At 37.4% G+C, this 16,666-nt stretch overlaps 2 protein-coding genes across 4 annotated transcripts; one reads left to right on the plus strand and one right to left on the minus strand.

Moving 5' to 3' along the window:
* The first annotated feature begins 136 nt into the window (after positions 1-136).
* Positions 137-2,517, plus strand: LOC6619545 (DNA-binding protein modulo). The gene is made up of 4 exons (XM_002043724.2): positions 137-490; positions 762-1,086; positions 1,154-1,885; positions 1,952-2,517. The coding sequence occupies exons 1-4, from the start codon at positions 248-250 to the stop codon at positions 2,290-2,292; spliced, it is 1,641 nt and encodes a 546-aa protein (XP_002043760.1). The 5' UTR covers positions 137-247; the 3' UTR covers positions 2,293-2,517.
* A 1,002-nt stretch (positions 2,518-3,519) lies between these two features.
* Positions 3,520-15,886, minus strand: LOC6619546 (205 kDa microtubule-associated protein). Of its 3 annotated transcripts, XM_032723474.1 has the most exons (3): positions 13,780-15,884; positions 5,271-6,606; positions 3,520-5,207 (listed from the first exon to the last, which is right to left on the minus strand). In XM_032723474.1, the coding sequence occupies exons 1-3, from the start codon at positions 15,445-15,447 to the stop codon at positions 4,780-4,782; spliced, it is 3,432 nt and encodes a 1,143-aa protein (XP_032579365.1). In that variant the 5' UTR covers positions 15,448-15,884; the 3' UTR covers positions 3,520-4,779. The 3 variants fall into 3 exon arrangements, with proteins under 3 accessions (XP_032579365.1, XP_032579364.1, XP_032579366.1); XM_032723473.1 differs by having other exon boundaries at positions 3,520-6,606; XM_032723475.1 differs by lacking the exons at positions 3,520-5,207; positions 5,271-6,606 and adding an exon at positions 8,074-9,026 and having other exon boundaries at positions 13,780-15,886.
* Positions 15,887-16,666: the final 780 nt, after the last annotated feature.

Here is a 16,666-nt window from a genome sequence, read left to right on the forward strand (position 1 = left end):
AAAAATAAAGTTGTATGTATACACTAACATTGAATTTAAACCATATTTGCTAGTGGAAAAGGGCTATAAAAATATGGTTGAAGTGTCCAGAATACTTTATTTAATCAGCACTAGCGCCGATAGAGCACAACGGTCACACTATTCTGTTCCTCTTTTCCACGTGCATTTAATTGAACGAAACCACGCTTTGTTCGGTCTGAACTTGAATTTGCTAAGTTTGCCCAGGAAACCTCTAAGAACTGTTGAAATGGCCCAAAAGAAAGCCGTAACCATTAAGGGAAAAAAAGCTATAAATGGAGAGGAGAAGCCTTTGGCCAAACGGGTAACCAAGTCCAGAAAGGTACACGAAGAGGAGACAGTAGTCGCCCAATCGCCTTCCAAAAAATCCAAAAAACAGCCTGTTAAAGAAGTGCCGCAGTCCAGTGAAGAGGACGAGTCTGATGTCGAGGAGCAGAATGACGAGCAGGCGGAGGATGACAGCGACTTTGAGGTAAGCCATAGAAAAACGTGATCTTGTGAATGTATATGGCTAACATTACATGCATAGTATGCATGGAGATGAATCCATTTTGCGTTTTCTTTACCACGTGGTTGTAAAGATTTTATAATTATAAGACGATAGACGAGACGATCGATGGAAATAACAACGATCCTCTAGTTTTATACAAACTCGATTCATATTATATCGATTTAAAAAAAAAGATTGCCTTGAGATAGGTGCCCTTCCATCAGTGGTTATATGAAAATTGTTTACTTTTCAGACCGAAGAGGCAGCGGGCCTAATTGACGACGAGGCTGAGGAAGATGAAGAGTACAATAGTGACGATGAGGATGATGATGACGATGAGGATGATGATGACGATGAGTTGGAGCCTGGTGAGGTTTCCAAAAGCGAAGGCGCGGATGAGGTAGATGAATCTGACGGTGATGATGAAGCGCCTGTAGAAAAACCAGTTTCCAAGAAATCAGAAAAAGCCAACTCTGAAAAGTCTGAAGAAAATATAGGAATTCCAAAAATAAAGGTTGGCAAGATTCCACTGGGAACGCCACAGAATCAGATTGTTTTTGTCACAAACCTACCAAACGGTAAAGTAACCGGTTAATTATTTAATTTTTGAATTATAATTAAACTTAGTTTATTTGTTCCACACAGAGTATCTCCACAAGGAATTGGTCGCATTGTTCGCCAAGTTCGGACGACTTTCCGCTTTGCAGCGTTTCACTAATATGAATGGCAATAATTCAGTTCTCATTGCCTTTGATACGTCAGCTGGAGCAGAAGCTGTTCTGCAGGCTAAGACTAAAGCGTTAACCCTTGGAGACAATGTTTTGTCGGTGTCCGAACCGAGAAATAAGGAAGAGAACAACGAACGCACGGTGGTGGTCGGCCTGATTGGACCTAATATAACCAAGGACGACTTAAAAACCGTTTTTGAGAAGGTAGCTCCCGTGGAGGCGGTGACTATATCCAGTAACCGCCTCATGCCCAAAGCTTTTGTACGTTTGGCGTCGGTCGATGACATACCGAAGGCCCTTAAACTGCATAGCACTGAGCTGTTTTCTCGCTTTATAACGGTTCGTCGTCTCTCGCAATCGATTTCACGTACCAGTGAGCTTACCTTGGTTGTCCAAAATGTGGGCAAACACGAATCTTACAGCTCTGACACTCTAGAAAAGATATTCAAGAAATTTGGTGATGTTGAGGAAATTGACGTCGTGTGCAGCAAGGCAGTTCTAGCTTTTGTGACGTTCAAGCAGTCGGATGCGGCCGCGAAGGCTTTAGCCCAACTCGACGGAAAGACTGTTAATAAGGTTGAGTGGAAGCTTCACCGATTCGAACGCAGCACCTCGGGAAGGTCCATTCTTGTGACGAACTTAACTTCAGGTGGGTTACCCGTTTCCTAAAATTGTTTAAAATTATACATTTTTATCAATCAAAATTTCGTTGTAGATGCTACTGAAGCTGACCTACGGAAAGTATTTAACGAGAGCGGCGAAATCGAAAGCATCATAATGTTGGGCCAAAAAGCTGTTGTAAAGTTCAAGGACGATGAAGGTTTCTGCAAATCTTTCTTGGCTAATGAAAGCATTGTAAACAACGCGCCCATATTTATTGAGCCAAACTCTCTTCTGAAGCATAGATTGTTAAAGAAACGCTTGGCTATTGGTCAGGCGCGCGCCCCGCGGAAGTTCCAAAAAGATACTAAGCCTAACTTTGGCAAAAAACCATTTAACAAGCGCCCGGCACAAGAGAATGGTGGTAAATCGTTTGTGAAAAGGGCAAGATTTTAGAACTTGAACCTTACAAGAATTAGCTTTAAGTTGCGTAGTACCATAAATACGGCCACAGCCCCAATAATTCCATACAACTTGATGTTATGGATTTAGTTGATAAGATATACTCCATTAAATTTGTACCGGAGAAATGCTAGCCGTATTTAAGCAGATGTCGATTTTTATAAGCATCGGACATGGAACTAAATAAAAGTAAATAAAAACCCCAATAAGAAGTTTGTATTCAACGTCTTTGTTTTGGGTGACTAGATATTTCAAAAAACGATTTACTGTTCATATGAACGTATACAGGTGCGATCTCCAGTGTATTTTATCTCGCTATGATAATATCGAATCATCTGATCGAATATAGGTTCCTATCCCTTCCGAATGGCCCAATGTACAGCTGCGCCATGTTCAAAAAGCGTAGAACTGTATGAATTTCCATTGTATAATTAATTTATTATTAATACATTTTTGTAGTATTTTATAATTTTTTGAATCTTTTTGTTCATGCTCAGAAATCTAATTTGGTTGGCTAACATATGTATGAACTTGTAAATGTATGTTTATATTTTTTGTAAATACCATTTAGATTAGTACATTAAATTTTTGTAATTATTGGTTTAAAAAATTTGTTTATCCTTTTTATTTGTAAATATGTATAAAAAAGCATCACTTGGATGAATGCAACGTATAGGAAGTTTAGGCAACCCAGAAAGAACCCTATCGATTAGGAATCGCCTAATCACTCTGTTTATAATCGAATAATATAGCTCGTTCAAGCAACAGAAGCTGTGCTCGTGACGCGATTGGCTTTCTGCCAAATTTTTGTTTGTTGTATGTAAGTCTCTGTCTCATGTTACTTTTGACCTTGTTTTATAAGAAATATAATATAATTATCGTAATATAGCTTAAGGTAGAAAATCACTAATAAGGCAAATTAAAGTGAAGGACACTGCGTGGGATTTTGAAAAACCATAATGTAAACAAACTTACTATTTAAACTTGACAAAATATATATCTCAGCGTTCGTTTAAGCCTGTATAACTCATATATGTCGTATAGGCAAATTATAAGCCCTAGAAACTTATCACTGAACATTATTTTTTTTTTAGATATACTTTAGCAAGAGTATGCAAAAATGGCTTTTATGATTGGAGTTAGTGACACTATCTTTCACATAGTTTATAAAATTATACCTACATAAACCGTAAAAGTATACAAAAATAAAACAACTGAAAGTTTTTTAGAATATTTCTTGTTCATTTTTTTATAATTGTAGTATTGTATTAAACACATATAAATAAAGAGCGTATAAGTGTGCTGGGGATACATTCAGTTTTCTGATCCATGTGGCATAATCAACAAATTATAAATAATAATACACTTTTAACTGAGTCACAAAAAATAGAGTTCAAACGAAATAAAATGTGAAATGGAAAACGTTTTAAAATTATAAGATTACACTGGGTAAGAGCTTTTTCTCGTTTAATTTTAGTACTGAACATGTTTATAGTGCTGCTCAATTTCCACATTATTATAATTAAATATCCATTGAAATATAAAATGTTTACAGATGTGTTAAATAATTAAATAAAGGTGCTCGAAAGTACAATATAAGCACATAAAATTCGGCCAATGTATAGACATTTTTTTTATAGAAGCAGTCTACAAGTTTCGCTGGTTAAATAACCTTGGTTTTCGTTGGATTAGTTTTAATTCGTTTTGGGTTTCGGTATATTCACGCTAAGACGCCGATAGCTTAACTTGAATTTTCATTGCTTCCTTTTCCTTTCTTTTATTCATGGGTTTTTGTTTTCTTTTAGCATGTGCCACAAATCTTATTTAATACATAAATTCTTTTTGATGAAGGACAATTTGTAAATGTTTGACGCAATTTAATAAAATTTAGAATGTGAGCAAAAAATCTATTGAAAACATTTTAAAAGTATTGTTATATTTTTAAATAACGGAGCACTTGGTGACATTTATCTTTCGATTTCGTTACAAACATTAGTTCACTCTTCCTAATTTGGTTACCAGGATAGTATTGTATTCTTAATTTCTCTTTTAACCTTTTTGAAATGTTCTTCTGTTAAGAGTTTCAAACTTGACGAAATTTAATTTAAGAACTTGAGCAAAATTTATTGAAAGCATTTCAATAGAAAATATTAAATTGTTAAATAACGGAAAATTTTTCTTTCGTTTTCGTTACAAAATAGCACAAACATTTATTCGCTCTGCGTTCATTTACAGTAGTTCAATATTTTTTTAAATAATAATTTTTTAATAAAATGTAGCAAGAAATCGAGAATACATCGTATAAAAAAGTTCAATAAGCAAAAATTCCTAATTAGGTTACCAGGATGCCATTGAATTCATCTTTTTTCTTATTACGTCTTCGAAATTTGTTTCTCTTCGCTCTAAACAGTTTTCCTCAATATGTTTTCAGTATTAATAAAGTAATTTTAGCTTTGTGTGATCTGGAATTTAGGATACCTATTAAAAGTCCAAAAGGGGCACTTCAGCATTATGGGTAGGGACATCTTGTTCGTGAAAAGATTGCTCTTCAACAATCTTTACATCTTCTGCTAGGCCTTTTCCGTTAAGCTTGACAACTTCCTCTGCATTGATCTGACCACCATTAGTTGTTGGGACACTTTCGTTTGATGGTGCTACCCCTTCCCGCCCCATCAAAGTAGAATTCCGAGCTTTTAATACAGCCGGCGATGACTTAACCGCGCCATCTTTGGATCGCGGTGTCAATGGCTTTGATGCAGCTTTGCCTGGTCCTGCCTTTGATGGTGATGACTTCCTAAGAGACGACGTAGTTGTAGTAGAGGAGCTTCCAGGAACCAGCAAACGACGCGATGTACTCCCATTGTTATTGGTTGAGCTAGCTGAATGCGTAAACTTAGGAGCTGGGCGAGCTGTGAAAGATTTTGGGATAGTTGCGGTAGTAGTGGAAGTGGTGGTAGAGCTGGTATTCTTGCCTAGTCCATTGGCTTGCTGCTTGGTAGGGCTACGAGTAGAAAGTGAAGGGGCATTTGTGCTAGGCAGCTTTCGCACAGTGGTGGTGGAGGAAATGGTGCTGCGCGGCGACAAAACTTTTGGCTTGACTGAGGCTGTCATTGTGGCCGCAAGCCGAACTTTTGTTGATGCAGCGCTGCCAGGAGCCGATCCTGTTGCATTTGTAACTGGTCGTCGAGCAGTTAAGGAGGCTACGGATCCTGTTCCACTTGTTGCTGGTTTGCGAGCGTTGGTACTGACTGAAGCGCGAAGTGTTGTCCTGGTTACATTACCAGATGCAGTTCCACTTGCAGCCGTCTTGTTAGTTACAGTCTTGGGCCCTAAAGTTACCTTGCTCACTGGAGCTGGAGCTGTAGCTGGTCGTGTGCTGCTCAACTTGGTTGTTGGTTTAACTGTTGATCCTACATTACTGCTTGGAGACTTTCGGTGATTTCCGGTTCCTGAAGATGTAGTCGCAGTTTTTGTAGCTATAGTTGTAGTTTTGATTCCAAGGCGGGCGGTACTTGGACGTGAAGCGGCCGACTTGTGTGTCCCGGAAACAGAAGTAGAGCTTGTTGTAGTCTTCTTCATTACTAAGGTTGCTGTTTTCGATTTTGCACTAGCTGCTGTAGATCCTGCTTTGGTGGCTGAGTGGGTTTTGGTAGCACCAACAACAGCACCTCCAGCCACTGTAGCAACAGAATTTTCTTCAGACAAATTTGTCGCAACTTCCAAATTTTTTTCCGGTTCTAAAATATCTTCCAAAGGTTTATTACTCGCGATAACATTTTCATCAAACTGAGAAATTGACTGCCCATCGGCAGCAGTTGAAATTGACTTTTCTGGAGCAAAAGGAAGAAGTTTCTCCTCTAAAGCAGAAGCCAGCAGTTCCTCATCTGTAGTATCAGGCAACAGTTTCTCCTTTGAAGCCGAAGAAAGCGGTATCTCATCTGAAACAGAAATAGGCAGTCGCTCCTCTGGATATGCCTGAAGAACGAAGTTCGCTTCAGTGCCAAGTTTTCCAACCTGGGCGACGTGCAGCAGCTCCTCCTTTACGAAGGCTTCTTGCTCATTCCTTTGATCCTCAGCTTCCTTTGTAGACTTACTAGCACCTTTATCACATATAGCAAAGTCATCGGAAGCTGGTATAGGCATACCTCCCAAATCCTCCTTCATTGTTTCCGTCTGCTCTATAACCAGTTGCGCGGGCGTGAAGGGCTGGGCAAACGGCTTAATACCTTCCGGTGGAGATGATATTTCATCAAAGTTTTGAGTTTTATAACCAGAAGCTGATTCAAGAACAGCATAGTCCTCGTCGTTCTGAAAAATACAGCATTTGGGTGGGGTGAATATTTGCTAATATTAAAAAAATATATCTTTTCACCGCTCTTATTAAAGAAAATAAAGACCAAACTATAGCATTTTTTACGATCTTGAAAAAGAATAAATATTTATTAAATATTTATAGAAGTGGTGTTCCTCTTGGCTTGCTTTGCTTTCTAATTTTCTCACAAGGGAGAAAGCATGAATGCAACGCATATAAGAATGTCTGCCAGGCTGTTTTTTCGGATTTCCAACACACATTTTTGAATTTTGGCGCGCGCACATTTATTTCCAAAGCATGCATATTATTATAATGACATCAGCGAGCTTGCCATATCATAACTTTTAAAGAAAAATAGTAAAATCGAAACTTTACCTCATCATTATCATGTAGGCACCAGTTCCTCGACAATATAAAATTATTTTTTAATTTGATACACATGATACACCAATATTATATTGTTGCTATGATGTTGAATAATCATACAAGCTCTTAAGGGGTATACAGGTGTTTTATACCCGTTTCTTGTGGAGTAAAAGAGTATACCAGATCCGTTGAAAAGTATGTAACAGGAAAAAAGAACTGCCTATATTGCCACCCCCACAATTTTTTAAAAAGTTTGATATTTCGTCTAATTTTTATTAGTCTTGTAAATTTGTTTAGATTTTGTTTGTCTTGCCAATTTATATCGGTATACCAAAAACACTTTGACAACGTCCCTTTTTACCACCTATAAAAAAACCCCAAAACGTTCACGCCCACGCTTTTAAAGAATTAATTTTTTTTCATTTCATTCTCCAACATCTATCGATACAACAGAAAAATGATGAAATTTTGTGTTCGGGGACAGACTCTAGCATTATCTCTTGTTTTAATGCATAAGTATTAAGAGCCAAATCTTACTTCCTTTGTTTGTAAGTTTGACAAACTTGTAATATATAACTATTGAAAGCTAAATCTTCTAGATTCCTTTTTTGTAAGTGTGACAATTTTTTAAAAATTCTTTTGTTTTCGAAATACATATGTATTTTCAAATTGACAACGGAAAAAACTACAACATACCGGTAAAAAACAACAAAAAACAGGAAAACATTCAACGAAAACCATAAAAATGCGGATGGGAAAGGTCTCTGTTACTTTAAGTAGTGACATAGCGTTAGCTTTGGACTCTGCCACCGCAGGTGTCGGGAAAATGTAATGAATGAAAGGGCGGCGATGGAACTTTTCCGCTATCACGCGAAGACTGTATCCCAGCACCAAAAGCAGTGCGCTCTAAAACTCTAAAATGTCATTGACCAGTAAATGCCACTAGAGGGGGCAATTTGCCATCGGACGGGGCTCGTTCCCAACTCCCTGTTGATGCTTTCCACTTTTAGCTCACTCGCTCAATGGGCGGCTGACTTTCTTCAGCTACACTTAAAAACAGCATTTGCTTTTTCTGTTTTATATATAAGCTTATTACATTTTATGTTGGATTAAACAATCTTTATTAAACCTTATCTGTACAAATTTTTTGTATCGTAAAATACAAATTGTTTCTCCTAAAATAAATATTTTTTTTATTGAATATACTAAGAACAAGAAAGGAAGCTATATTCGGCAAGACGAAGCTTGTACTGACGCATACGGAATAAGAACAAAAACAACGAAACTATGATTTATTCTAATATTTTCGTCCGATTTTAAGTAAAAATTATATTGTCAGGCATCTGCTGTAGACCGAATATGAACACCGTATGATTAGAAACGAGGAAGGCACTCTGATTTTCTTCTTAATTTTTTATTAATCTTTTCCTTTTTCAGTTTCCTTCGTGTTGACCACCACTCCACTCACGGATTGGACTGTTGCTCAAGCGTAATGGGGTTAAAAGTGAGCTGAAGCGAACAAGACCAAAAGGCATAAAATACAAAAACGGGGCTTAGACAGACAAAAGCTCTCTTAGCGTAGTTCACATTTATTTTAGTTGTTTGTCATGACTCATCGCCAAATTTACATCATAGTACATTTTGTAAAGGTAAGGTGTTTTTTATATGTTTCAATAAGTTGTAATAACAGCGAACATTGTTAGGAACATTTCATATCAGTTCCCAATGTCTGCTCATAGAAAATTAGCCGGCCGGTAAATTCGTTTTTCTAGGCTTTTTTTGCTGCTATTTTTATTCTCTTAAAAAATGTATAACCATCGAAAGCATTTTGAACGCCATGAAAAACAAATATTTTCCGGCCCTATAATGGGCTTGATAAACATCACAATGCTGTTGCCATAGTCTGTGTGAATTTATATCCATTTTCGTACTTGAAGAAACGAAAGAATGAAAGACTGGCAATGAGTAACTCACACTTACTTGCTCACTAGCTCGTACGTGTTTGCATGAGTGTATAATAGAAGGGAGTGTGTGCTTGCTTGCCAAAAAGCTGCAAAGAGAACGCAACGATGACATCAACAATTTGGCGTAAGCGACCGAAAATAATGCCAATTTCCATGTTTGATGAGTAAAATATAATAAAAAAAATAACTGCTAATTTCTCGGTAACGTCTTAGAGGCGGCATTGCACACTCTAGTACCTTCACTAGGAAAGACCAAGTAAAAAATTTAAAATGTTTATGGCACATACAACGAAATAACCGACAAAAACAAATAAATAATAACATACGGCGTATATTTTCCTAAAATTGGGAAATAAACATATGTTAACTAAAAATTAATATAAAGGAAACTTTAAATTTTAAGTTTTATATTAATTGAATTACAATAAATTTAGGTGTTTGAATAAGTAAATGTCCGAAAGTTTGTAACCCTTCCCCTCCTTTTTAGCATTCAATACTTGATACGGCTCGTTAAAAATTTAAAAGGGTATAGGAGTAAGACACAAATGGAAGTGAGACATACGTATGTATGTATGTAGCTATAGAGCCCAAAAAAGGAATGCAATAACGAGTACCAGGGGTATTTACTTATAGAGTAATATATACATAAGTCGAAAGCCAACCCGGCTGAATCGTTCTCTCTTGTTTTGTTTTGGGTTATTTACATATGTAACGCATTTTTCAAATTATTTTTCTTCGTCGATATTTAAAAATTATCCTTTAAGTGTCTTATTTGAGTGTTCCCGGCTTTGTAATTCCAATTTTTAAACTATCAAAAAAAGTTTACAAATCGGAACAAAAGGAAAAAGACACAGGAAGAGCATATTATGAGTCAGTAGTGACTAGAATGATATTTCTATTACTAGTAAAAGAAATAATACATTTTTAATTATTTTACTATTTTTGGTATTGTACCAATAAAAAAAAGCACATTCTATTATCAAGACACATCTATATACGTAAATTTCATTGGTATTTATGCTATTAAAAAAAAATAACGTAAGACCACGTTCAACATACATACAATCAAGATTTGATGTCATCCTATTGTCGTAATAATTGAACTTTTTTTGTTTCCAATAAAAAAAAAAATGTTATTCAAAACGAATTCTTCAGCGTAAGTAAGACTTTAATATTAAATTTGAGATTAAGACAATTCGTTGACATGCATTCGCCAACCAATACTAACAATTTAATTACTCTGCTACCATATGCAACAATATTGCTTTCCTTATTTTATGTACATCGTACTACGTCACCGGCTTTAAAAGAAATTGTCCCAAATTAAAAAAATGTTTATGCACTGACAGGTATGAAAAAATTAATAACAAATTAATACTAAACGCAAGGAATGTCACTTACTCCATACACAGGTATACATATTAAATGTTAAAAAAAATATATAGAAAATATACACGTTTTCTAAAAATATGGCGAAAGCTAAGATTTTTACACTTTTTCACATTACCTCTATTTCTGTGAAAGCTAAATAATTACCCGAATACGAATATTAAGATTGAAAAAAGAGAGATAAAAACATTTAGAAAGCAACCGCACTACATACATTTCGATACTCACATTAGAACGGAGTCGCAGCCATGAAATTGGCTGGCTTTCTTGGCCAACTCGGTCCTGAAGTCTGACTATAAAACACTCAAAGCTAAGCCTCCGTATTAAAATAAAACCAGTAAGTTGCACGATAAAAGAAAAAATGAGGACAGAAAATTAAAGACAAACCAGCAAATTCATAAAACGGTAAAATATGCGATACAAGCAGAATGAACAGCAGCCAGAAAAAAAAAATTTTGCACAGACGGAAAAAATTGGTAATGGTCCAAGTCGTAATAAAACACCTGGCCAAGTTTGTTGGCCAGCACACGAACATTGGTTTTGGAAAATGGAGAAGAAACGGGAAGCACAGGAAGAAAAAAAAATTGAAAAGGCAACGCACTTATATTCTTTGCAATTGGCCCCAAGATTTTGAAAAAGGGACAGCGATGCTGCCCTTGCGAAGACTGCATTCTAAATATCAAAATAATTTGCATTTTCTTGTCATATTCATAAAACACTAATTTTGATATTTTGATGGTTTGGCATCCGTTCATGGACAGTTCAGATTTCAATATCTTTTATTCAATAGTATCTATAGATATATAGATAGAATATCTATATATCACTTTCCACAGCGCCTGGCAATTAAAAACTTTTCGATTAACAATCCCCAAAGCACTGCGCCAATGCGCACACACCTACCTCCAGCTACGATTAAACTATATTTATATGCCAGGATCCCAGCTCCCACCACTGATTCATGCGTTGCAGGGGCAACGAAAAGACACAACTTAGTACTTGGCAGAGGATTTTTGACTTTTAAAATACACATGGCCATGGGATGAGGAAGACAGCCAAGCTATGAATCTCAGAAAATGCAATGCGATCATACAGCTGTGACCATCTAAATAAAAACATAAATTGTTATTAAACAGTTCTTATAGGTAGTTAACTAACATAAATTCCCCTGATTTACTTACACTTTAACTGTTTATAAAAAATTTCTGTACTTTGATGTTCACTAAAGCCTTTATTAATGTCTATTATTAACTTAAATAAATTGTTTTTGCGTTAAGCATGCACTATATTTTCTTAAACAAATATGAGGAAATTGTTTAAATTTAAGTTACTAACAAAAAGGTCATAAAAATGTTATGAAAATTTTGTAAATTATTGCGGGAGCTTAGTGTCGAAATGAACAAAATTTGTCTATACATTTCTTGACTAAAATTCGCAGTCGCAAAAAGTGAGTCATTACTTAGGCGCGTGAACATGTTTGTGCTTCTGTAATGTTTCCTAATCACGTTTTGATCGCCTGATTATTGTCGGGGCTGCTTTGACAAGGTGCGACTTAAAAGCAATTTTAATCGGTGCACCAGAAGCACACAATATCTGCACAACAATCATAATAAACAAGAGAGAATGCTATAGTCGAGTTCCCCGACTACCAGATACCCGTTACTCAGCTAGAGCTAATGCCAACGCGAAATCTCATAATTTTTCTGGGATATCGATAGATATTGGGGAATAAAATGAGAAAAAAATAAATAAAAAGTTTTATAAATGGGCGTGGCAGTTTTTGGCGGTTTTAGGGAGTGGCAAACATTTTTTTTTTTTTTTTTCAAATCGAAATTTACAACACTAATCAAAATGTGAAAAAACATCAACATATTTTTAAAAGTGTGCATTTTAAAAGTGCAGACTTTATATTTGATAGTGGCAAACAGTTAGTTTGTGGTTGTCGTAGCTGTTAGAGTGCTAGTCTATCTATCGTGATAGACATTTATGGCAAACTCAACTTGGGTAATGATTCAATTTAAGCTTTAAATACTTCATAGAATAAGAATCGCTTTCTTTTACTTGATAGATACTTTTAGAATACATTCAAAGGAAGAAGTAAAGGGAACCAACAAAAGCTAACAGCAATAATATACATATTTACGTTTCGTATATGTGCATGCACGCGAAAACCGTACGCACATGCATATGTGTATATGTATGACCGAATTAAAAATTTTTAAGTTCTCTCTATCCTCTGTTTTAAAACTTACTGTGTTTTTGTGCATCTCTGTTAGTAAATGCAGCGTATATTGTTGTTCTAATTATGAAAGCGTGTCTGTGTGTGATCAAATGTACATACATACATATGCATTAAAGTTTCAATTGGGACTTGCAACGAAGCGAAAAGACTGCCACTTCTCGCAGAGGTTGGCAACGCCATTAGCTTTTTATTGTTGGTGCTAGTAGTTTTGCAGATTGCAGACACAAAGAGAAAGAGAGCTGACGAGAGAGCTAAATTTCATTCGAACTCAGCTCATCGAAATCTCAAAAACGAACGAAACCCAAACATAAAAAATAAGAATTACGGGTAACAGTTTATTGAAAAGTTTACGTTTTAATATATGTTTATGAATCGCAGGAAACAACCTTTTTAGTTAACGATTTTAATAACAGCTGTTCACTAATATAAGGAATGAAAAAACCTTTTACCTATTTTACTTAGGATTGCAAACATTACCAATATAAATTTGTACTTTAAATTGCCGCTGCAACACTTTTAGTTGATTAAGCCAAAAGAAGGACAAACCATTAATTTTAGAAATAAAACAGACAACACAAATAAACACAAAACTCTGTCTTAATCAAAACCCAAAACCATATTCCTGTCAATGGAAACACTTGTATGTCCTGTTGGGTGTAAAAATTGTGTACCACACGTCCAACAACAAAAAGCAACCCCACCCAAGTGCAACAAACAAAGGGAGAGCGTAGGAAACAGCAATGTCGACAGTGCCGCGAGAGCGAGCCAAATGACGCACCCCAGGACAAAATAAAATATAAAAAGAGCACACCTCAATAATAATTACAACAGAATTTAATTAATACTATTCAGCAATCATCAGAAAAAATATTACTAAGTATGTTAAACAAACTAAAGTGGTTATGAAGTTAAAAACTAGGCTGCGCATTAAATATTAATTATGTGAAACTAAATACTACTCATTCGAAATCGAATAAATTATTGCCTTTTAAAAAAGTAAGCCCCATAAGCACTTAAAGGAAGAGCGTAAAAAGGAGGATTTAGGAATGAATGAAGTCCACAGGCGGTGTAGCGGCTCATGCACATACGATTTTCAAACACAAAAGAGTATACCAACAAAGTTAATTATTAATCTTAGAAACTTGGGATTTCAAATGAAGTGTGTACAATAATAGTTTTTGCAAACTTTCTCATGTATTTTAGCTTACCTGTGGAGGAGCTTCAGATGAAACAACCCCAAAGAATTGGGATTCCGGATCCAACGTGTAACCCTCAACTAGCTCCTTGGTGTCTTCAACCAGATGTTTCTCTGCAGTGGAGGAAAGGGGCGAAGGTGTGATGTCTACAATACCATCTTGCTGAGATTCCAGCTCCAATTTCGCCACAGGCGAGTCTGCTTCGGAGCTCAACTGGGGTGCACTGGTGTCTAGCAATAAACTCTGGTCGGCAAAAATATCAGAGCACTCAGCAGGAAGCTGCATTTGCTCCTGGCGGCCCTCTTGCTCCTTTTTGGAGGTGTGTTCCAAATAAAATGAAGCCTGCATTGGATCTTGCTGAGTGTTATCGAATAATGTGTGCGATTCCTGATTGTTTGGGAAGTCGGCCTGAAACTGGAGCTCTTCTGTAGAAGGCGACTTCGAGACACGTTCTTTCTCCTCCACATGAATTAGTTCCTTATCGTCACAAGTCTGAATTGGCAAAGGTTGCACGGAATTTAGAATATCTTCAATGGAGGCGTTGTGCTCGGCATAAATAGATTGTTTCATGATGTCGGCGTCGTCGGGCACCTGATCTAGTGGCAACTCCATATCGACACTTGTCTCTGGACCGTGATCCAGAACATCCCTTAAGGCTGCTTGGTCAGCGGTTCCTATACCGTTCAACAACTGCATCTCCAGGTGTCCTGCCCCAAAAATGTCCGATTCCTGCTCCAACTCGTGGGGTCGCATATCCGCTTCAATGTCAAATTCCCTCTCGTCGGGCACGGCAATACCATCCATGTTGATCCTGGCGAATTCTTTGCGCGGACTTTCCGCTACCAAATCGTCAAGGGTCCCCCCCGGTAGAAATGGGCGTGGCTGAACACCAGGTAGTGGATCTTCAGCAGCAGGAAGGGGAGAGGATGATTGTGAGCCAAAGCCAGGCACAAAGGCCACAGCATTGGGGTTTAGCTGCGAGTGGTTTTCCTCCAGTTCTTTAACAAAATAGCAGTTCTCCTTGTTGTCGAATCCCACTAACTGCTCTTTACCAACCGTTTGGGCTACCATTACGACTTCCTCCTGATCTAAAGGCGAGGAGTTGTTCTCACTGAGACTGCTGGTTCCATAAGTAGTGGCCACGGAGCTGTGCTCATCCTCATCTTCCTGACGGGGATCCTCGTGAACACCTTGCGATTCTATCTGCTGCTGTTGAAGCTGCTCCGGCAACTGGTTTGGCTCCTGGGCCTGCCTGGCAACTACCTCGTCCGTTGTGGTAGTGGTGTTAGAATTTGTGGAGAAGTCGCCATCGTTCTTGATCACTTCCACGTCCTCTTCGTACACAAGATTGAAGACAACGGCAGCTCCGTTTCCGAGAACTTGATTATCAGAGTCCCGTTCGGGCACAAAACCATTGCCGGTTTCCTTTGTAAGTGCAAGCATTTCCTGTTGAAGCTTTTCACTCTGCCTCACCTCGTGTATGTACTTCCACTCCTCGTCTTCTTCCCCGTCGACTTCGTCCGACTTCGAGGGCGCGATGCCAGGAGCGGAGCCGTTCCCCCCAGCGGCGTCTGCCAGATGAGGATTATGCTCGCCGGTGCCTCCGGAAATTTGCAGATTTTCGGCCAGGCGGTTCTGCAAGTAGTTGTCCAACTGCGCGTTGTCCTCGTGGTGTTCCATTCTTTGGGATTTAATAGCAATAAATGATGCGCCGCCAACAGAAACAGGTATTGTCGTAGAGAGATGATTCAGATTGCTCGTGATTCACGCGCCACTGCGTTTTTTTCTCGATTCCTCGTTTATTGGCGTTGCTGTTCTTGCAGATTTCTACACTCACACCAATACACACACTCTCGCCGCGAAAGAGAGACACAGTACAGGAACGGATAAGAGCACGATTTCGTTGCTTGTCCTTCCACTTCCTTCGCCTTAGCTTGCACTACAAATATACAATTACTTGTCGAAATAAACACAGCTTGCCGAGTTCGTTAATCTTTTTATATTTCCTTTAAATATTTTAGTAAGTTATTCCCGTTTTTTATTCTCTCCGGTTGCTCTTACTTTTGAATTGCTTGCCGACCGATTTTTGCGCACACCCGCCCTGACGAAAAAACGAAATATGAACGTACTTGGCTTGTGTTGAAATACAGACAGTAGGTCGTTTGTAAAAATACTGAATGATATCTTTTAGTATATATAAGATATCGATACCTCGATTAATACTAAATTACAGTATTTTTGTCGAATGGTCTGTCCTCAGTATTTTCACGCAATCCGGGTATAAAATATCGGTGGGTCATACTATTCTTCGATAAGTCGATTGGTCGATTGGGTCATAGCTCTGTTAATACTAACATCCAGTAGTTTTTTCTAACGGTCTGTCTACAGTAAAATTACTTATTATCAGCAGGAAAATATATAACCTCCACAATAAGTCCCTTTCAATTGAGGTTCTAAATTATGCTATATACTCATTAAACAATCAACAAGCGGTTGTAAATAAAAACATATTTCTTAAATAATTTTTTGCCAAATAAAGAAAAAAGAGGGCTTGAAAGTTTAGTTCATTCATTCTTTTAAGAGTGATATTAATCGTAAGGCTATTAAAAATTTAATTTAGCTCTGCGGCTTGATATTATTTTAAGAATAAAGAAATCGTGTTCTCGATACGAAGGTTATGCCCAACGGTGTCCCTTTGCGATGCTTGAAATGTCGGCACAAGAGAAGACCGATTACCGTAGCACCGTCAAATTTGATAGAGCTCAAGCAAACGGAACATTGGCAGATCAGTTCTAAAGCGTATTCTGTTATTCTGTTAACGATTGTGTACTGTTTATTTTTCTTGTCGATAGCGGAGCGAATGGAATGACCGACCAGTGTATTTCCAACGAAGTGGCAA

Source organism: Drosophila sechellia, chromosome 3R (genome assembly GCF_004382195.2).
Source record: "Drosophila sechellia strain sech25 chromosome 3R, ASM438219v1, whole genome shotgun sequence".
NCBI lineage: Eukaryota > Metazoa > Arthropoda > Insecta > Diptera > Drosophilidae > Drosophila > Drosophila sechellia.

What these genes read in the sequence shown, in the direction of transcription:
- LOC6619545 (XM_002043724.2), top strand. Translation starts at nt 248, where the DNA reads ATGGCCCAAAAGAAAGCCGTAACCATTAAGGGAAAAAAAGCTATAAAT. An exon ending in TGTCACAAACCTACCAAACG is followed by an intron (nt 1,087 to 1,153) that starts GTAAAGTAACCG and finishes TGTTCCACACAG; the next exon opens with AGTATCTCCACAAGGAATTG. An exon ending in TGTGACGAACTTAACTTCAG is followed by an intron (nt 1,886 to 1,951) that starts GTGGGTTACCCG and finishes ATTTCGTTGTAG; the next exon opens with ATGCTACTGAAGCTGACCTA.
- LOC6619546 (XM_032723473.1), bottom strand. Translation starts at nt 15,447, where the DNA reads ATGGAACACCACGAGGACAACGCGCAGTTGGACAACTACTTGCAGAAC. An exon ending in CATCTGAAGCTCCTCCACAG is followed by an intron (nt 6,607 to 13,779) that starts GTAAGCTAAAAT and finishes TGTATTTTTCAG; the next exon opens with AACGACGAGGACTATGCTGT.